The following is a 22,617-nucleotide window of genomic DNA, read 5'->3' as shown; positions in this document are numbered from 1 at the left end:
GTTGTTGTTGTTGTTATTTCTTTCTCTTTCAGATTATTTCTAGTATTTCTTGATAAGGACGATACATTAGCCCAATCCTTCTAACCCCTTGGGAAATTTACAAGAATTTAGGGCTAAACCTACACCTATTAATATACAGATTAAGAACTAATTCTGAGTTGTTGGTGGTGCTGTGGGTTAAACCGCATAAGTCTCTGTGCTGCAAGGTCAGAAGACCAGCCGTTGTAAGATCGAATCCATGGACGGAGTGAGCTCCCGTCACTTGTCACAGCTCCTGCCAACCTAGCCATTCGAAAAATGCGAGTAGATAAATATGTACCACCTCGGTGGGAAGGTCACGGTATTCCGTGTCTAGTTGCGCTGGCCACGTGACCACGGAAACTGTCTTCGGACAAACGCTGGCTCTACGGCTTGGAGATGGGGATGAGCACTGTGTCCTAGAGTTGGACATGACCGGACTAAATGTCAAGGGGAACCTTTACCTTTAGGTGGAGGCTTGTAATGCAGACTAGAAACAAGTTTACATCTTGCTCAAATACATTATCTTTGTGGGAGGTTTTTTGTTTGTTTTTCGTTGTTCTTTTCCCCACATATTTTGCAGTTCTGTTTCACTGTTGTTGTTTTTTGTTTTAATGAAAACTGGATCTTTTCAGGGATGTTATACTTTGCTAGGACTCAGGAGGTGAGCTCCAGAGCACAGGGGCAAAACCATGGAAGGGACTTTTAGGAATACATTCAAGCCAAGCTGCTCTGGCAGTTAGCACCAGTTTATTTATTTATTTATTTATTTATTGGATTTATATACCGCCCCATAGCGCTACAAGCACTCTCCGGGCGGTTTACAATTTTAATTATAAAGGCTACACATTGCCCCCCCAGCAAGCTGGGTACTCATTTTACCGACCTCGGAAGGATGGAAGGCTGAGTCAACCTTGAGCCGGCTACCTGGGATTTGAACCCCAGGTCGTGAGCACAGTTTTAGCTGCAGTACAGCGTTTTAACCACTGCGCCACGAGGCTCTTAATGGCCGGCAGATGGTCTTTGGCTCCTTCTGGGTGTAGGCACGATGGTCTGGTGCGGTCCCAGGGGCAGCTCCGGCCTGTAAGCTCTCTCTCCCCCTAGGCCAGGTGGTTGATGTTGAGAGGGGGTGAGGCAGCCAGGAGCAGCAGGCCGCAAGGCCTGTAACCACAGAGGGAGATCCAGTAGGGGCCCAACCACAGACTCACTGCCTCTCACACAGTGAGCTATGGCCGGCAGATGATCTTTGGCTCCTTCTGGGTGTAGGCACGATGGTCTGGTGCGGTCCCAGGGGCAGCTCCGGCCTGTAAGCTCTCTCTCCCCCTAGGCCAGGTGGTTGATGTTGAGAGGGGGATCACCTTAGCTGGTTGAAGGGCTTGAAGGTCCAGTAATCTACTAAGATGATAAGTCCAGTGGGATGAGTCTCCAGGTAAGTCTCGGAAATAATTCTGCCTGAAACCCTGGACCCAGTCAGATTTGGTGATAACTGGGCTAAATGGACCAAAGGCTGACTCAGGAGGAAACCGCTTCCCGTCTTGTCTGAAAACAGCAAATCAAGTTGGGTCAACAGTTTATTAGAAATCAGAGCACTGAGGCTATCCCTGGTTATGTAGAGAGATTTTGGGTTTACATGAGCACCTCACTGGCTTGTCTAAAGACCTCTGTGGCCTAATGCAAGCAAGACCTTCTTCAAGTTTCCTTGAGCTAAAGCATACTTTATTCATTTAGTTGATTGAGTGCTGCCAGCGCTGACATTCTTGCCTTCCTCCTTCATCCCTTTCATCCTTATTATAGTTGGCGGGTGTCTGCGCCAGGCCTTGCCCTGCAGGCTTGCATTGTGAAGTTTTCACCTAAATGAAGCCCGGGTACATATTGCCTTGTTTAGATACGGCTTACCCCTCCCATTTCTGGAATGATTTACAGCTTCAAGAAAACCTTCCAGGAGCCAAACATCCTGTGGGATCTTAAACTGAGCAACTGTATATTTCACGGGTAGAGTGTGCAGGAGGGAGCAGTCACCTTCTGGAAAATATACCTTTCCTACCATTCACTTCCAGGTGTTACCAGTCTTTGTGAAGATATATCGTTGTTAAAGTACATAGGAATAGCCTTGTTGGAGCAGATGGGCAGATCTATCTAGCTGAACATTTTGTCCACAGCTGCGGCCACCCAGATGACTCAGGGAAGATCAAAAGCAGAATTTGAATAGAATTAACTGTGCCTGTGTTCCGTGCTGTCAAGTCAGAACCAACTTATAGCAACCTTAATAGGGCATTTAAAGAAAGTGAGAGATTTAAGGAGTGGTTTTCCCAGTTCTGCTCTCCCAGTGAGTTTCCATGGGCAAGTGGGGATTCAAACCCTGTTGTCCAAAGTCCAATTCCATCACTCTATCCACTACACCACACCAGGAATCAAAATAGAAATAACCAGAACCTGTTCTGTAAGTTCCTATGTGCTTCTTCTGATTGTGACTCATCACACTAAACATCATGATTTCAGCTGTAGGGCTAGAGGGGCTCCTGTAGATTTTGAAACCTCTGATGAGCAAATAACAGATATATACTCTTTGTGATCTCTGCCACATCTTGCTGCTAGAGATGAGCATAAATGAAAAACAAATTGCAAAATTTATTAAAAATTGTTAATTTGTCATTTCGTATTTACACGAATCGATGCCCCCGACAAATACGAATCAATGAATTTTAGTTATTTTTGATTTGTTGATTTGTTAGGTTATAAAGTGCACACCCCAGACACCTAGAGACACCAAGGTTGCAGGGAAGCTTCCCCTGACTCTCCTGTACAATCTCTCCAAGTTTGGTAAAATTTGGGTTTTGGATGTTTGAGTTATACACCCACAAAGAAGCCCCCTCCAGGAAAACTCTCCCTAGGTAGCTAGAGACACCAAAATATCAGAGAAGCTTTCCACGACTCCCCTCTACAATACCTCCCAGTTTGGTGAAGATTGGGATTCCCCAAGCCAGCTGCTAAATGACACTTTTCTGGGGAGACCCCCTTTGTAGGTATATAACTTGGATTTCTGAAACCTAATATCTTAAAACTGATTGCATGATAACGATTTTTTCTGTCTGAGTACCCAGCTAGCTGGGACGGGGGTGTGGGGGAATGTGTAGTCTGTATAATTAAAAAATTGTAAACCACCCAGAGAGTGCTTTAAGCTCTATGCAGTGGTATGTAAGCAGCACACTTTTTAAAAAGTCGGTTACAGCTAAATTAAACCCGGGGAAAGCACTGAGCAAAGATCTTGGGTGTGACCCTGGGGAACCAAACCATTCCAAAACCCATGGGAGAGAACCCTTGGGTAACAGATAGTGGACACACAGTTCCCCTGCCTGCTCACCCCCAGGAATGAGGCTAGATCTGTGGCTCCAGTGCTGAACCTTACCAGTATGTGCACTCCTGTGTTCCTTAAAGGGATTCCCAAATACATGGGACTGAGCAAGCAAGGAAAAGGGACCCATTTTACTCAACATACAAGGTATGTTGAGATGGGATGTAACTGCCCAGGACCTGCTCTTTCATCCGATTGAACCACACATTGCCCTTAGTTGGGGCAGGGAGAATGTCCTCTCCTTCTGGACTTAACCAGCAGACAAGATGGTATGATATCACTTTGATATCTATCCTTTTTCTGTCGAGGACCTACGAACTCTACCTTGGCTTTTCCACTTAACCTCCAAAAATGCTTTGCCCATCTGCCAAATGCCGACAGACGCTTCCCACCCTTCCACCATCGCCTTGGGGCCTTTTGCAAATCAAAGCAAATCTGTGGTTTATTTTTAAATACAGCCCTTGTGGAGTGTAATTTCATTAAAGCAGCCTCCTTTAATTTGGAGCTGCAGCAACAGCTGCTGGCAACCTTATTTCTCTCTCTCTCTCTCTCTCTCTCTGACTTCTTGTGGATCATGGGTAATGGTGGATTACTTCTTATTGTTAAAGGGACAACCTTTAACAATAGTATGGAGATACTGTTTTCTCTTGAGGACCAGGCTGAACATGGTTATAAAACATTCAGTGACAAATGAGTCTTCAGTCTGTGTTGGTCAAAAACATTCACAAATTATCTCATATTCCAATTAAATAAATTGTCAGCTGCTGCGAGACCAGCATCTTTCTTTTTCATCAGTGATGGCATTAGCAAAAAAATTTAAAATGTGTGAGTACTGCGCAAAGAAAGCCATGGCAGCTCATATTTTGCACTAAATCCTGTATTGTGTGCAAAGCACAACATTGTTTACACAAAATAAAAGGTTTCTACATATGTTTTGCCGAAAGAGTGCCCATATCAAGAAAGTGTGAAAAATGCACAAAAATGCTATTTCATTGCCTCGCATTCTGTGATTTGAATCCAAGTATTGCTTACAAATACACTGAAAAGAGTAGCTACATCAGGAAAGGAATCTTAATTTGGAGGGATGCCAGAATTTAAGATGTTTGATGATTTTGATCTCAGCTTCCAGAATCCCCATGTTAGCATGCCTCGCAGCCAAGTCAAGTTATAGTCCACCCCTGCTCCCCAATGGTTTTCCAACTGGCTGGATAGCTCATTGAGTAAGGTCTTTGGCTGTGGAGCCAGAGGTTGGGAGCTTGATTCCCCACTGCTCATCCCAGAAGAGTCAGCCTGTGAGGCCTTGGGCAAACTGCATAGTCCCAGGATTCCCCCAGAAGAAGGGAATGGTCAACCACTTCTGAATACTCTCTACCAAGAAAACCCTGAACAAAGGTCACCATAATCCAGAATCGACTTGATGGCATACAGTGATTTTTCCAAGCTCTGGGTGAAGTGTGTCATGCTTGGCATGCAGAAATCTGCTGATCCAATCCCTGGACCCTCCAGTTTGGGCTAGATGGAGCATTGTGCTAAAACTTTAGGATTGTAGAATTGGAAGGAACGTAGGCCAAATCCCTGTTCATTGCCCTTACTCTGTCCCCATTTCAAAGCAGATGTCAAGAATGATTTATATGTAGTTGCAGAAAATTAGAACACCTGCCTCCTTGTTGCACAGACTCTTAATAGGTGCTGTGTTGCATTATAGGATGCTGTTGTAGAAGGCTGATCCTTAGAGAGAGAAAAAGATCATCTTGTGCTCCCGGTTAGGAGGTCACCAGCGGCTCTTAACATCTGATCCTCCAGCTGTTTCTGGATTTCAGTTCTCAGGATACCTGGTTGAAGAGTTGTTACTTAGTGGTGGTATATCTAACCCATTTATAGCGACCCTAACAGAACTTTCCATATAAGTGAGGTTTAAGGAGTGGTTTATTACCCCCAGTAAGTTTCCATGGCCAAATGGGAAACTGAACCTAGGTCTTCTGAGTCCTAGTCTATCACTTTATCCACTACACAACACTGTATACCGCTGTTTAGCTTCGTACTGAATGTAAGCTGCAGAACTCTTCAAACAGAGACGTTCTGCCGAAAGAGGACTATGTGTTCTAAAAGCATACACATGGCCACCCTGGGAAGCATGGAAACAAATTGCCATCATCCTTAGGCATCCAGGCTAAACTTCATGATGTCACCAGTTTTCAAAAAAAGTTACCTATCCTTGAAAAGTCCATGCAGCAACTCAGTAGCTAGTATATAATTCTGTGCTTGCAGGAAAATAATTTGGGCAGACGTAGTAAGAGAAGATGTCTTGCTTTCTTGCAAGTGAGAAACATTTCCCCATCTCTTGTCCTCACCCCTTCTCGAGCCACCCGCACTGTGATTGCCCACAACTTAGCTTCTCTACTCACACACTTGGCATCCTTCAGCCGAACCTTCTCATCTTTGCCTCTCCATTTTACATAAGTAGTTCTGATGGCAGCTGCTAGATTAGACTCGGGAGCTTAAAAGATTAAAGAAACCACTAAACGCAGTTTGAAGGAAGTGAGGGGTGTGTTTGTCTGGAGGTTTCTGTTTGTGTACTGGTGGCTGAGTGGAAGATTAGAAGCAGGCTATGACCTAAAACAGAGTGATCATATTCTACTGGCTGTTGCTGAAAAGTAGCCTTGGGTTCTGAGAACTCTTGAAGGGCCACCTGGCCCTTAGTTTGAACTAGAGATGTACATTTTTCCCCCTTTTGCTCTTATAGGCAAGAAGGGGGACAATTCCAAAATGTTTTCTCCCCACTGGGCAGGATGGTAAGGGTTGACCCTTTTTTGTGACAATATTATGGGGGTGCTTGCAATGCAGAAATGCACGTTGTACACAAAATATGAGGTTTTAAATGCAAAATGTGAGTTTTTCATGGAAACGCTGGGCTTCTTTTCTGTGAATGCTCTTGCTGTCCAAAATCCTTTGGCTCTCTTTTGCACATTTTCTCAGTGGATTGCCTTGATTTGTGTGACGTGCTGTATCACTGGGGACAAGAAAATGTGCACCTTACACAGCCGTGGATCATTTCATGTAATAATGTAAAAACGTTCACTGTTAGACACTTCAGGCTAGTGAACGGCTGGGCTTTTGTTGTGGTGGCCCTGTTTTTGTGGAATTCCCTTTCTCAAGAAAGAAATCCATTTCCCAGTTCTGTCATCAAAGAAGTTTAATTGCCACTTCTGTTTTATTATTGGTACTGTATGCTCATATGGTTCCCCTTGACAATTTGTTGAGTCGTGTCCAACTCTAGGAGGCAGTGCTTATCCCCGCTTCCAAGCCATAGAGCCAGCGTTTGTTGAAGACAGTTTCCGTGGTCACGTGGCCAGCACAACTAGACACAGAATGCCGGTTTGTTCCCCATGAGTCGATGGGATTCTGCTCATTTTTCCTCACAGAAAACATGTATCAGAATCAAACTTTGTTGTTGTTTGTTGTTTAGTCGTTTAGTGGTGTCTGACTCTTCGTGATCCCATGGACCAGAGCATGCCAGGCCCTCCTGTCTTCCACTGCCTCCTAGAGTTCGGTCAAATTCATGTTGGTAGCTTCGATGACACTGTCCAACCATCTCGTCCTCTGTCGTCCCCTTTTCCTCTTGCCTTCATACTTTTCTAACATAGTCCTACCTTAGGTTCAGGAGCCACAGATTTTGACCTCCCTATAAACTATCCACCTAGAAATATTCCTATGTATTAGGAGAACTGTATGTCGAAAGAAAAGGTGCCTAGTGAAACTATGTGAAACATTTTCAATGGTTTTTTTTTTTTGAAAAAAATTATGAATTGATGTGGAAATTAGACGGAATATACTTATGACTGCAAAAACATATATGGAGTAGAAATAGATTTATTTGCCTATGACAGAAGAGCACCAAGCAGAGGAAGGATTAAGCACCAGTTCAAACATTTTTGTGCCTGAAACCTCCTCTTTCTTAAACTGCTTTCCAATAGAATTATCCCCCATAGGGGTGTGTTTTGATCATGTTCATGTTCAGCCAGGATCCATGCCCTGCATTGATTGATTGCCCTTGGCATGAGATAGAGCTGACTCCAGCTGAGTGTTGGTATCTCGCCCTTCTGTGGCAAGTGAGGGATTTTTTTAAAGGAAGAGTGGGAAAGAAAAATTCCAAGCAGCAAGGCTGTGGATTATTAAGAGTAATCTAATCTTTCCGTTTGTCAAACAGATTTTTTTTTCCCTGAGTACATGGATACAGCTTACCCACTTCTTAAGACAGGGCCCTGGGATCAGCCTGTAGTTTACTCTGTAATACCATGTGGATTTATGTGGATTTTCCAAGTATGCATTATGCATATGGCTTACACATTGCTTAGACTGTCTGCATCAATAATTAAAGCGGTGTGACGGGGGACGCCGCGAAGGCAGTGTTCGGTCTTTTGGCTACGCTCAAGGCATTAGAAATGCCGTCCCTGTAATGCAGTGGCCCTGGCATGCATGTTTGTGTGTAAAAGCTTGGAAGTAATCAATTACAGGCCGCATAGTTACCTTGCCTTGGTAACAAGGGTATTATGGAAAGTTACAGTACAAAAAAAAAAAAAAAAGCAGGAACCAGGTTATGCTCTTGATGTTGTACGTAATCTTTTTCTGTTACTTTTAAAGGGACTTCCTGGTGATGTACTTCCTATTTTTGAAGCCACAAAAGCAGCATTTTGAAACAAAAGTATGCCGTTCTTTTATCAATCCAAAATTGTTTCCCCATAAAAGTAGCACCCATCAGGGTGTGTTTTGCACAGATGTTTAGTCTGGAGGAAGGGTTTTCTTTTTTTGTAAGCAATGAAAGGTAACAAACAAACAACCAGCAGCCCAAGAAAGCAAACCAGTTACTTTTAAATGTATCAGTCTGAGTGACCGCACTGAATTGATTTCTACGGACTGTAATAAGAAATGGGAAAAAATTGCTTTCAAAAAGAAACTGTCTGGTGTGCCCCCCCTTTTCTTTCTTTTCAATCAACTTCTCTCTTTTTTTGTCCGCAAGAGCTCCCTGAGAGTTTAAATGGAACTGGCCCCATCATTTCTCACATAGGACCAAACTGGGTCTGCCTTTGGTTAAGGATGGTTTGCAGAGCTGTTGTGGTCTCTGATGTGATCCCAGGTTTCAGAGAACGGTTCTCGTTTCTTTTAGCTTGAAAAGAAAAATATCTGGGCCATAGCTTTCTATACACGGTGTACACAGAGAAGTATATAAACCTGTGACCTAAATACTCTGCACACCATGTGTCTGAAGAAATGAATTCATAATCCACAGCAGCTCACACTGAATTAAACCTGTAGGTCTTAAGAGGTGTACAGTATATTGTTGTTGGTGTTGTTATTCAACCTAAGGCCAAGTTCCTGAACCTCCATGGCAGGAATAGAAAAAAAAAAACTGACTGGCCCTTAGTCCCTCCAGGGCCCCTAGGCTTCAGCCTCGTCAGCCGTCTGAATAAAAACAATTCTGTCTTTTAGATATTGTACTTGCAAACAAGGCTTTACTGACAAATATTTTTGATCTAAAATTAGATTTGCAGAACATTTATGTGAAAAATATCTGTGAAGATTCTCAGTGAGGTTATCTGGAAGTTGAGTCATGGCAACTGGAGTCATTGGTACCAGCTCTCCTCAGACCAAAGAAGCTACTTAGATGAGTAGTGAAACATTTCAGCCTAATAAGAAAGAAGTCCAGTTGCCATGACTCAACTTCCAGATTCTTGTAAAAATGTACTACGAGTCCTTCAAAGTAAACCAAATGCTCTCAATTTTCATTCATTTCAATTCTCTCTCTCTTTCTCATGACAACAAATGAAAAATCAGGGCTAATCTATTCCATTTTTAAAGCTTCATTTTAAATGGAGTGCACATCCTGTACTTATTTACAGAATTCTTCCCTAGAGAATTCTAATGTTGTAGTTCAGGGGAGTGTGCTATAGCGCTATAGCGCTATAGTTCAGAATTTGAATCGTAAAGTCCTCACCAAAACTCCACCCCATGGAATCCTAGGGGATGGAACTATGGCAGTACAGGTAGTATCAAACTGATATAATTTGTAGTACAGAAAATATTACCTATGTCCTTCTGCATGGGGCTGCTTTGAAATCTGCTGAGCTGAATAACACAGACAAAAGTAGAATTGAATCTGGGATCACAGCCAGAGGTTTTTGTGTTTGCTGAACCTTCTTCCAGGGAATCGATCCTGGCAGATTTAATCCATAACATTAAGTAGAGCCCACACAGTTCTCTTAATAAACCTCATTATTCTCTGGAAAGCATTGTAGCTGCTTTAAGGGGATTTAATAAGGGCATATGGTTTTCTTCTCTCCTAATCATGCTATAATTCCAGTTCCATTTTCCAGTTAGCAATGAAGCAGAGACAGACGTGAGATCATGTACTGTTCTTTGTCTACTGAACTGATCTGAAAATTAGTAAAAGGATGTGATAAAAAATATCGGGCAGGGTGGACTTAGGAGATTATGAAATTCTCATTTCTTGTTGTATTTTGCTTTCTTGCCCCAGATGCTTGGAAAGGTTCAGGGCTAAACACTTGGCTGTTTTAAACTGTACTTTTGATATTTCTGTGTTGCAAAGTATGTCATGGTGACCAGCCCAGGATGGTTTGATGGTGTTTAGACCACACACAGAAGAGGCTGGAATTGGATTCAAACCATAGGAAAGAAGACTTCAACCAGACATTGGGAAGAATTTCTTGATAGTAAGATCCATGTGACAATGGGATGATATAGCTCAGAAGGTGGTGCTTTCGCCTTTAGTGGACATTTTAAAACAGTTTTTAAAAGAAAAGATTTAGCACAGGTTAAGTTATGGATTTCAAGCATGAGATTTTTGGACCACAGGCCCCATAATTCTCCATTCTGAAAGTTCCACCGGAGAAACCCACACTTGAAAACAGCTAAATGTGTTTGATCTGGAAAAAAGGCCTAGCTTGGGAAACTTTGTGGCTTAGCATAAGCCTAGCTCCACCTTAGTTATTCAGAAACAAAAAGGAAACTCCTCTAATGGAGGACCATGGGATTTTTTTTTAAAAAAAAATCCATGCCTAATGGATTTCCTGCTTTGGCATGGGGTTAAATTTGATGCCCCTTCAAGGGGGGGGGCACTGTCTCTTCTATCTCTAGCTTTGTATGGTTCTATGATTAGTAAAGAGCTGTGTGAACATTTTTCAAAAGATTGGCTTATAAGAAAAAAAATATGAGATGTTTACGTCGCTAGGAGATGACAGCCACCTGGGAAAATGAAAGGTGCCTTATAGAATTTTATCTGAATATTCACTGCCTGTTTTTGTTGTGGCAGCTATTATTTTCTCCTCCAAACGAGAAATGTTGGACAGGCTGCAGAGTGATGTTTCTTAAAGAAAAGACAGAAATCTTGCTACCGTTACTGCTAATAGTGGGCTCCGCTCCTGAAAATCTGTGGGAGACTTTCTTCTCCCCAGGGTGACATTTCATTGAGTGCTTCTTTCAATTCCTCTGTTCACAAATAGGGTAGTTTCTAAAGACTATTTATTCACAGCTTTGTTGTCAGTGGCAATGAAAGTCATGAATGAATGAAAGTCTACGTCCAGCAGCAGTAACGCAGAGTACCATTTGCTGAGGATCAACATCAACGTTATTTGTTAATAAGCACATGTATGTAAGGTGATGGCTGACTACCTTGATCTTTGGTGGCATGATCCTACACAGTTCTTCCAGTATTCATAATGGAAGCATAGTTGTACTTTGCAACTGAAGCACATGGTTTTAGGAACATACGTAGGAAGTTGCTATGAGTGAGTCCATCTCACTCAACGTTGAATGGCAGCATCTCCTCAAGGTTTCACTCTTTCACACCCTAGCTGGATTCAGTGGCAACTGGGACTAACTTATTTATTGAAGGCCCATACTTTAACACTGATGTACAAAAAAAAAATTCCAGTCCTCATGGTTCTAAGTTAAGGACTTGTTTAAATAGGAAGATTTGATCCATGGTCCTGAACAAGAAAATAGGTCTACCCATGTTCTCTTATCTCTTTCAGTTTTGGTTCCAGAAATGCTGCCCCACCAAAAGACACAACTATATAATGAGTCAGACTTTTTGATCCATCTAGCCCAGTCTTTGTCAATTTTGTTCTCTCCAGCTTTTCAGACAGAATTTGTCCTAGCCCTAACTTGAGGTGCTGGGGATTGAACCCGGGGCCAGCAAAACCGGTGCTCCACCACTAAGCCACAGTTCCTCTTCAGTCTTTTGAATTGAGATAGTTTAACATCTTCCTCCTCCACCTTCAAACATTGGAAGGGCATTTGCCCCTTAAGGAAAGATTTCAGATTGTGGTCAAAAGGAGAAGGTGAAATGTAACATAGGGTTTCATTTTCATGGCTGTCAAAAACGCAAGATAAGGAATGCAACCAATAGCGTCTTGAATCGGAGGGATTGGCTTCCCTGCAATATTTTATTTGTCTGTCATTCCATGGGCAGGATAACAGACTCCTCCTGCCTGGCAAAACACACACACACACACACACTTAACAAGTACTGGTGATTGGGGTAACTGAAGTCAGGCTGTTGTGTGGCAGCCACATTTTGAAGGAAACAATGTCAGCATTAAGAAAAGAAAATAAGCGGGTTTTCAGAGAAAATGCTTATGTGGGAAGCCTTGAAACAAACAAGGGTGTTATTCTCAAAGCCCTGTAGATAAATGCCACATTGAGAATGGAACAGAGATATCTACCATTAGCAGACACAGTAGCCGCTGTTCACAAACTCATTTAATCCTAATAATTCCTCTTTGACATAAAAACAGACCAAAGGCCTACTTAATCCAGCATTAGCTATCAGATTTTTGGAGTTTCTGGATCACAAATAAAATTTTTTTTCTATTCTTTGAGTTCTAGCCCTCTTACAACTCCTGACAAAATCCTAAATATCATACATCTGAGAAAAAGTCCTTATTTAGAAGGCTTTGGGCCTTAATCAAGCCAGGTTCAGTCTAAGCTTTTTGTTCTTGCTCCAGTGCTAGCTGGGAGTTTTCCAGCTGAACAGGAAGCTTGGGCAGAACTAGGCCTAGCTAAGACTTCCTGTTGAGGCCTTCTCTCCCAGGTGTTTATCAGGTGCCGGAAAGGTGGGCAGAACTTCCAGATAGGTGAGTGATGGTATTTGTAGCACAGAAAATCCATAACTCTCCCAACCCTATCCAGCATTTCATTTCCACCGTAATTTCCACTGTGAGCAACAAGATTGTTTAATGGCAATGAATGATAAAGATCTAATGGACATTCAAGATTTCTGATCCTTGCAGGAAAAGAGGTGTCTTAGCGTATTGAAATACCTGCTTGAAAAACCTTCTGCACTTGTTTGAGAAGGATAGCATAGCAATATCCTGAGATCTTAGCTGATGCTTGGAAATAATCAACCAAGTCGGCAGAGACTTTCTCTTAAGGCACTTCCTCAAAGGCATAGAAGGTTTGGAACCTAAATTCATTTCAACTACTGTACTCTTCACAGTTAAAACAGGACAGTTTATAGCAATGATGTCGGTTCATTAACAGGAGCTGTGTCACCAAATTCCAGGGCTGCAGGAGAAGGAAAATAGGTCTGTATAACTCTCAGGTCATATGTTGCTTACCTCAGATTTCAGAATAAGCTTCAGTCTGAACCCTTTGTTCCACTGTAGCATTTGTTTGTGGTTTTGTAGATTACAAACTTCTCTCTTAGGAAAGGAAATAAATTGCCACAGAGTAGCTCTTAATCTGCAACAGGGAAGTAAATCTCCACTTTCTTTCTTGTGCTTTACAATTAGAAACTTCACAAGTTATATCCTCTGAGAGAGCAGAAGTATCTCCTTTTATTCCTGATGGGAGTTTTCACATTTGTAGCAAAGTTTTTAATGTTAATTGTAATTGCATTTGCAGAAAAAAAAGGTTGTTGCTGTCTTGTTTAGTAAACTTTCAAAAAGTGGAAGCACTGGATGCTGTGTTCAAGCCTGTTTTGATGAAGTATCCAGTCCTTGCTCCCTCTGTGTGTGTATGCATAATTTCTCAAAGAAAAAAAGAGGTAGTTTTAGAAAAAGTATTTTGCACAAAATGCAGAAACCTCACTAAAAAAATAGTGCTCGTTTTTATTGTGCTGTAGTTGGAAATTCTCACAGGGTTTAATTGAGAAGCTAAAAAATCTACCTGAGATCATTTGGGAATAATAAATTTGGGGAGTTTTGTATCCCTAATCTGAAGTTGATGTTGAAGTTTTATCTGCAACCTCACATACTGTCTGTAGTTTGTGTGACTTTTCTGGTCTGGGGTGATTATCTATCCAACACTAACCCATTATTCCTTCCAGCCTTTGAATTCACCCCACCTCTCTGCTGAGTGCATTTTCCCTTTCTTTCCTGGGTTGGAGGCAGTTTTTTGTTTGCTCTTGATCAGTTCAGTTGATTGCTAAGTATATGTGCATTAAAGAAAGCAGCATGAACAAGTCTGTAATTTTAAACAACTATCTCTTATATGTTTCCCATGTCTTACTGTGGAGAATCATTTTTCCAAAAAGTAACTTTTAAAACTCCTTTACAATGAGTGGGGATGAGCTGGTAGAAAAGGAGGTGGATTTTCCCCCCAATCTGGAAGAGCCCTTAATTAGCTTTTTAAAAATGCTTTACAGTTCTTTGCCCACAATAGACTGGGCAACTTTTAATGCATTTTATTCTGAATGGGCAGTATGGGTTAATAGCAGAGCCAAGGACAATTAAGCCATTTTAAAATTCAAAAAAAAAAAGAAAGAAAGAAAGATGTGAGGCTGAGCAGTAGCTTCAGTTGCAGGCTGTTTCCATGGTATTTTTCTGTGAATGGATCAATCTCAGACTTTCCTCACCACCACCACCACTTCCAAGGTGAAGCTGGAATGCATCAAAGAATACAGGAAAGCAGAAGATACAGCAAGCCTGTGAGCAGGTGGGAAAGCCATCTCATCCCACACTGAGACTATGCGCCATACCTTTTTTTTCTTATGGCCTGAATTACACATCCACATTCTTCTTCTTCTTCTTCTTCTTCTTCTTCTTCTTCTTCTTCTTCTTCTTCTTCTTCTTCTTCTTCTTCTTCTTCTTTCTTCTTTCTTCTTTCTTCTTTCTTCTTTCTTCTTTCTTCTTTCTTCTTTCTTCTTTCTTCTTCTTCTTCATCATCATCATCATCATCATCATCATCATCATCATCATCATCATCTTAGCACTACAAAACTGGAAGGGACCCTGTGGATCATCGAGTCTGGCCCCTGTCAAGGAGGGAGAATGGGGAATTGAACTCCCAACGTCTGGCTCCGACTCTGCACTTTAATGTCTGCATTTTCTTGACATTTTGGAGCTGGAGGGGAATGTCAACCACCAGTTCAGTTTAAATCCACGTCTACAGTGTATACGTCCAACACTGTAACCATTCTGCCACACTACACCCCCCCCCCCCAAAAAAAGCTCTAACACTCCATGTTAAACTGTTAAGAGAGATAGGGGGAGGATCATTTGCTGAATGTATGGTCATCTATTACATTTTTGGCTGTCACATCTTAGCATGAAAAAGAAACATTTCGAAGCAGGGAACATATTGGAAGGCCAGATGTGAGCCAGGATGCTGGAAGCCAAGCCAGGACCGTGGTTGCATTTGCGGCTCAGGCCCTTTCTCTTAATAGCCTTTGGAATACAAAAGATTCAAGGACAGAACTCAGAAAGAGACCCCTGCTTTTTCCTTAAGAGGCTTTATAGTTTCTCAGCTATATTTAGGCCTGTAATCTTTCTTCCATGTGGAGGAGAAAGAGGTTTTTGTGTCAGACCTTCTCCTCTTTGTTGCTTAAAGGGAGAGAGGGTGGGGCCCAGAGAGAGCGCGAGGGGTTAAATCCACCACAGTGGGCTCTCGGCATGGGCCAAGGAAGAAAAGCCACTCAGCTGTATGTTGTCAGAATAATGTTTAGCCAGGTGTTAATCTGTGTCTGGAGGGGGAAGCGATGGGATTCATTATTCATTCTGCCGGAGGAGGTCACAGTCCTGGGTGGCTGCCAGGTCTGAAGCCAGCCTCTTGGATTTACTGACATGTGCCACTTGTGATGAACGCAGCTGAAGTCGCTTTGTGGAAGCCTCTTGTCAGGCGGCCAAGCCGACCGACGGAGGAACACAGGCGGAGGCATTCCGGAGCGCAGCTCTGCCGAGGCGAAATCGAGCTTGCCGGAAAGAGCGGGTGCAGAACTGTTAAGCCAAAGAAAGGAGAAACGTCTTCCAGATCTGTTTCTTCCTTCTCCCTCCCCCCTTTATTTTTCATTCCAATGACCCACTGTTCTTAAGAGCCTCGGTCTGTGGATTAAAACAGCAGTCCTCTCCCAAAGGGACATTGCTGGTTCCTTTTTCGAGATCACCCAAGAACTGGCAACCATGATCAAGTCCAGCTGGTTTTACGTCAAGTTCAAGTATGCAGAAAAGGTAGGTGAATATCTTTCCTTTTCGGCCTCCGTGGGTGTCTTGTGGGCATCTTGGTCACGCCAACCCCAAAGCTGCCCAGGCTGACGCCGTCGTTCCACGTTGCTGCAGTGTTTTACGGAAAGACGTTCTCCTCTTGGCTTTCTTCTTTCTTGGAGGAAATCTGGGCACTGGCATGGAAAACCTAACGGTCTGCCTTGTATCTCAGAGAACGGGGCTGATTTTGGAAATAGCCACAGGAAAGTAATACATGTCGCTTTGTGTGCATGTGCTTTCTTGCTTCTGTACCACAAGAGGAAGAAGCGATGTTTCATTCTGTGCAGCTGGTGGAGAGCTGAAACTTCTCCCTGCAGCGTTGAGATGGGGACTGTTGGAAGGATGGCGTGCTGGTTTGTAAAATAAATGATTCTGTTGAAGGGAGAGCTCCCCCCCCCCCCCCCGATTGAATGCACAAGGGAAAGCTGAGCTTTTCTAGTGCCTTTCATTTTGATTCTCTGCAGCTGGTTATATCTAAGAGTACGACATGTTTTAAGTTCCCTGTCACCTTTCTGGTCTCCCTGCAAGTCTCTGCTTTGAAACTTAGCTGTGTGGCCCATTGCACCTCCCTTTCTCCCCAAAATATCCCCCTCCAGGTTCACACTCTGGAGTTCGGCATGTTTGAGACGGTATATTAGATCGTGGGGTGGCCTGATGGAATGTGTGAATGAACGACTTATTCTTGCTCTGATTATATAATCCCATGATTTCAGGGTGGCAAGAATATTGCTTCCCCCTCCCCTTATTTCTCCTGCCCCTTGTGTGACTAATGATTGTCGAACAGCTCTTTCAGTCACCTGGAATGATTCTGTTAATCCTGTAAAATACCTGCTCTGGTGACCCTCTTGAGATCTGATGGCTAGAGACCACAAAATATACTCTGTATGTCATTTTAGTTTTTGCTGTGGATCAGACCCTTGGCTGGAATGTTGAAGAGGAATGTCTTAAAGATTTATTCCTGTCTTTGAAAAGCAAATCCCGTTGCCCAGAACACTGAAATCAGCTTGCAAATGGGGTTGCTCCTATTTCAGCCTCAGCATTACCCAAAGCTTACCACTGTGGTACTCCTTCAGTAAGGAAGACGCCCAGTATGGTACAGTGGACAGAGTGACAGAATAGGACTTGGGGGGGGGGCTGGGTTTGAATCCCTGGTCAGCCATGGAACCTTACTGGCTCCTCTTCAAACTGGAAAAAGTAACAGGTGGGGTGCCACATGGCTCAGTCCTGGGCTTGGTGCTCTTCAACATTTTTATTGACCTGGATGAGGTGGTGCACAGCATACTCATCAGATTTCAAATGAAGCAAGTGGGGGTAGAATATCCTGGAAGACAGAAACCAAATTCAGAAATATCCCCACATGCTTGAGCAGTGGGCTGTAAGCAACAAAATGAAATTTAACAGGGAGAAGTGAAAATTTCAACACCTAGGGAAAAGAAACCAAATGGACAGTTAGAAGATGGGAGACATTTCACTCAGTTATACTACATGCAAGAAGAATCTTGGAATTACTGTAGACCACATACTGAAAATGAACCAACAGTGCAGTGCTGCTGCAAAAAAGGCCAATGCTATTTTAGGCTACATTAACAGACGTATAGTGTCGAAATCCCATGAAGTCCTTGTTTCCCTCTTTTTTAGCACTGAGTAGTCCCCATCTTGAGTACTGTGTCGAGTTCTGGACACTGTGCTTTAAGAAGGATTCAGACAAAGTGGAACAAATTCTGAGGAGGGCAACAAGGATGATCAGGGGACTGAAAACCAAGCCCTACAAAGAAAGACTATGTTTAGCCTAGAGAAAAGAAGACTGATGAGAGATAGGACAGCACTTTTCAAATACTTGAAAGACACTCATACAGAGAAGGGACAGGATCTATTCTCAAATATTCTAGAGTGCAGGACATATAATAACGGTCTCTAGTTAGAGGAGGCAAAACTTTGGCTAATATCAGAAAACTTTGCAACTGTTAGAGCAGTATGACAATGGAACCAATGACCTCAGAGAAAGCTAGACAGCAATCTGCCAAATAGACTTTGATTTGGACTTCTGTATATAGCAGGGAGTTGGACTTGATGGTTTTATAAGCCCCTTCCAACTCTATGAATTCTATGAAACATTCCAGTGGAGCTGGTAAAACCACTCCTTGAGTATCTTCCTTACCTTGAAAGCCCAATTAGAGTCATTGTAACTCAGTTTTGACTTGGTGGCACGTAACAGTAAGAATTCTATTATTATCCTTTATTATTTTTTAAAGGTCAGAAACTAAATCCATATAATTTGCTTTTCTGTTCTCTCCAAGCAGCTTTCCTTTTTACCTACCATTCATCTTGCATTTAATTTTCTCTTGTGGATTTCTTAATCTGCTGTTTCTCATCTCTCTGCCTCAGGCCACAAGCGTGCAGTGAAAGTTGTGTCAATTTCATTTAAGAAGATTGACCTCCTTGATCCTGCCTCTCCTGGCTGCAAGCCATGTGTTTTAAGGAAGGCACAGATTTCACAATTTGTGGGTGGCTTTTGTTTTTCCTTTACCTTACAATAACTCAGGAGAAAAGGGACCTGACTAGTTTTGGGACAGTATTGACAACCATCCTATTACATCCTCCTATTTGAACGTTGGAATATTTATAAGCTTATTTAGCATTTTATGCTGGCAATATGAAGCAGCTTAATGTTGAGAGTGGCTGTTGAATTGGAGCAAAAATAAACCAAAATGTGCTACCATCCCGTTGTACATAAAGCACTCTCTGGGCAGTTTACAATTTTTTAAAATTATCCAGGCTACACATTGCATCCCCTCTGTGAGCTGGGTAGTCAGTTTACCAGCCTCAGAAGGATGGAAGGCCTTGAGCCAGCTACCTATATCTGTAAGGATTGAACTCAGGTTGAGAGCAGAGGACTGCTGTACTAAAGTGTAACCACCGCACCACAAGGCTTGTACTCTGCAAGTATTCTAGAAACCGGTATTTAAGTTAAAATTGAAAATGTATTTTTATGGCTCTCTGAAGTCTATTCAGACCTAGTGAAGAAGAAAATAAGTGAAGAAGCTGAACTTGGATGCATAGGCCCCTGAAGATGGCTTCTCTGTACAGTAGTAAGCTTAGGGTGGGTGGTTGTGTTCTGTGCTGTCAAGTTGAAACTGGCGTATAGCAACCCTAATAGGGCTTTTCAAGGAAAATGCGATATTTAAGGAGTGGTTTTACCAGTTCCACTCCCCAGGTGAGTTTCCATTGACAATTGACAATTCCCTGTTCTCCAGAGTCCTACTCTATCTACTGTGCCACACTGGGAATCCACACTGTAGGTATACCTGCTGAAATTCCCTGTTCTGTAAAACAATGAAGCTGCAGGAACACTAGCTGCCACCGTTCCTGGTGGCCAGTCTGGGTAAGCTGGTCGCCATCATGGAGAAGAGCCCATGCGTGCTACTTCTTCTAACAAAAGGTAAACAAGAGAGTAAAGCAACAAACATATCACCAAAATGCAATTCAAGAAATGCAAGAGGGGACAAGATTTCTGGAGGCTATCTAGTCTAACCTTTAACTACCAAAGTTCTCCATTCTCTTCCCAGAAAAGTTAGAATTCCATCTCCTTTTCCTTAAGGTCAGCCATGTTAGGTCATTTGTAAAACATTTACATTGCTTGTCTTCTTCACTGCTGATTCCTTTTTTTAAAAAAAAATGGTAGCCAAATACCTGAAGGAGCATCTTCCACATCAACCTTAACACAATCAGAGAAGGGCCTTCCTCAGATTCTTTATCGAAAAGATGAACTTTTACCACTGTGTCAAAATAGAGGGTCTTTCTTGAGGTGGGACCCTAACTTCTTAGTGCCCTCTCATAAGAGTTGTGCTTACCACTGTATTCTAGGGACATCAAGCGTCACTAAGTTTGTTACTTTGGGGAGAAAATGATATTTTTCAGAGATTCTGTCCCCATGGGTTCAGATCATGAGAGAGAGAGAGAGAGAGAGAGAGAGAGAGAGAGAGAGAGAGAGAGTGTGTGTGAGTGAGTGAGTGAGTGAGTGAGTGAGTGAGTGAGAGAGAGAGAGAGAGAGAGAGAGAGAGAGAGAGCAAACTCTCTGGGTGGTTAGCTTCTGCCTCTAATTCTTAGGAGTCAGGGAAACATAATCAGCAGATTGTTCTAGTTTTGCACAATTAAATTATTTGTATTATCCCAGAAATGACTGACCTTGCATATTGAACATTATAAACAAGCAATATCTTGACCTCTTATAGAAAAAGAGGAAAATGTTGCAGTTTCTCTAACCCACATTGGTTAACAGTTGAGAAATTACATCCTTAGCCTGGATTAAGGGTGGGAGTTTTGGGTTTTCTGGGCCACAACTAAATGATTCGCCATTTTGGGAGTTCTCCAGACACCTAAGTGTAATACCCCTGGGAGAAAAGGCTAAATTGTAATGCATTGAGGCTTAACTAGGCCTAGCTCTGCCTAGCTTCCTGCTTAGAAAGAAACTTCCCAGCTAACACTGGGGCAGGAACAGGAAGCTTGGGCAGAGCTAGGCGTAGTTAGGGGTCTTCCAATTTAGCACTTTCTCCAAGATGTATCACACTGAGATGTTTGTGAGGTACCTGCAAGGAGAATTATGGTATTTATAGTCCAGAAAAACCTGAAAATCCCATCCCTAGCTAATCTCTCTCTCTCTCTCTCTCTCTTACTGAAGCTTTCAAAATCCTCAGTGAAGGTATGTGCTTATTACCAAAGGCAAGGTTTTTCCCCCCTCTCCTTGGAAGTGCTAGCAAGAATTTCGGTGGAAGAAACAAAATAGCTAATTAGCAGATATGCAAAACTCAACAAGCAGCTACTATAAAACATGAACAAATTGTGATCTCAGTTTAAGGCAGAGTTATAGAGGACAAAGCAGAGGTCCTTGGAACACCATATTTCTAGGGTCAACACCAGGAAGGCTCTTTCTTTCATAAACAGTAGTATATCTGCTCTTAGAGACAGGCACTGTAGAAACTTCTTAGTATAGAACACCTGGACAGAAAAACAGTGCAGATTGGGTGGCAGGGTTAGACCATGGGGAGACAGATGAGAAATAAGAAGTGGGAACTGTTGCAGAGTTTTGATGTCATTTTGCCACATAGTTGAAGTGCAGAGATCCACAGAAGAGAATAGTAAAAGCTGACCAATTTCAGAGTTCACCATTTTCTCATTAACTGGCACTTAAAGTCTCAGTTAGAGACCAAATTGCTAACATGCGCTGGATTATGGAGAAAGCCAGAGAGTTCCAGAAAAATATTTACTTCTGCTTCATTGACTATACAAAAGCCTTTGACTGGGTGGACCACAGCAAACTATGGCAAGTCCTTAAAGAAATGGGAGTGCCTGACCACCTTCCTGAGAAACCTATACGTGGGACAGGAAGCAACAGTTAGAACTGGATATGGAACAACTGATTGGTTCAAAATTAGGAAAGGAGTACAACAAGGCTGCTTATTTAACTTATATGCAGAATACATCATGCGAAAGACTGGACTGGAGGAATCACAAGCTGAAATTCAGATTGCTGGAAGAAATATCAACAACCTCCGATATGCAGATGATACCACTCTGATGGCAGAAAGTGAGGAGGAATTAAAGAACCTCGTAATGAGGGTGAAAGAGGAGAGTGCAAAAAATGGTCTGAAACTCAACATCAAAAAAACTAAGATCATGGCCACTGGTCCCATCACCTCCTAGGAAATAGAAGATACGGAGGCAGTGACAGATTTTACTTTCTTGGGCTCCACGATCACTGCAGATGGGGACAGCAGCCATGAAATTAAAAGATCCCTGCTTTTTGGGAGAAAAGCTATGACAAACCTTGATAGCATCTTAAAAAGCAGAGACATCACTTTGCCAACAAAAGTCTGAATAGTCAAAGCTATGTTTTTTCCTGTAGTGATGTATGGAAGTGAGAGCTGGCCCATAAAGAAAGCTGACCGCCGAAGAATTGATGCCTTTGAATTGTGGTGCTGGAGGAGGCTCTTGAGAGTCCCCTGGACTGCAAGGAGAACAAACCTATAAATTCTAAAAGAAATCAAACCTGAGTGCTCACTGGAAGGACAGATCCTGAAGCTGAGGCTCCAATACTTTGGCCATCTCATGAGAAGAGAAGACTCCTTGGAAAAGACCTTGATGTTGGTAAAGTGAGAGGACAAGAGGAGAAGGGGACAACAGAGGACGAGATGGTTGGACAGTGTCATTGAAGCAACCAACATGAATTTGACACAACTCAGGGAAGCAGTGGAAGATAGGAGGGTGTGTGAACCCAACAGTCTGGCGTGCTCTGGTCCATGGGGTCATGAAGAGTCGGACACGACTAAATGACGACGATGAAAGTCTCAGTAACTCATCCATTGTAGGGGTCTCTAGTGGTCCCGTGTGCTCCCAGAGGCATCTGGTGGGGCCACTGTGAGAGACAGGAAGCTGGATTAGAGGGGCCCTTGGTCTGATCCAACAGGACATTCGTCCATCAGGCTGTTGTTACCTCTTGGAGTGACTGAATCCTTCCTGGTAGGGCCTGGTGCTTCCGTGGTCTCCCGTATTTCTGGGAGGGAGCTGCCAGCTGGGGCGTCAGCATCCTTCTTGGCCTCTGCATTCCTCTGCAGAGGTAGGTTGCCCTCACCACCTTCTTCTGAGTAGGCTCAGCCAGGTAAACCATGGCACTCTTTCTGCCTTGCCTTCTTTGCTTGCCTTCTGTGTGAGTGGCTTGATTTTTTATGGAGTGACCCTGCTGCTGGACCTGTC

The 22,617-nt window shown here is 42.8% G+C and overlaps 1 protein-coding gene across 12 annotated transcripts in view; it reads left to right on the top strand.

Moving 5' to 3' along the window:
* The window catches only part of AUTS2 (activator of transcription and developmental regulator AUTS2), a 626,497-nt gene that overhangs the window by 118,330 nt on the left and 485,550 nt on the right, over positions 1–22,617 (top strand). For 3 of the 12 annotated variants that reach the window (XM_072978433.2, XM_078379422.1, XM_072978432.2), the window contains exon 1: positions 1,534–15,834. The exons of the other annotated variants lie outside the window; for them this stretch is intronic. In XM_072978433.2, coding sequence (XP_072834534.2) covers positions 15,787–15,834 — 48 coding nt within the window. In that variant the 5' untranslated portion in view covers positions 1,534–15,786. Of the gene's footprint in view, positions 1–1,533; positions 15,835–22,617 lie in introns of those variants that run through there. 12 annotated transcript variants of the gene reach the window in all.

Source organism: Pogona vitticeps, chromosome 7 (genome assembly GCF_051106095.1).
Source record: "Pogona vitticeps strain Pit_001003342236 chromosome 7, PviZW2.1, whole genome shotgun sequence".
Taxonomy (NCBI): Eukaryota; Metazoa; Chordata; class Lepidosauria; order Squamata; family Agamidae; genus Pogona; species Pogona vitticeps.
Note: the sequence above shows the minus strand (reverse complement) of the source record. Positions and strands in the feature narration are given on the sequence as shown.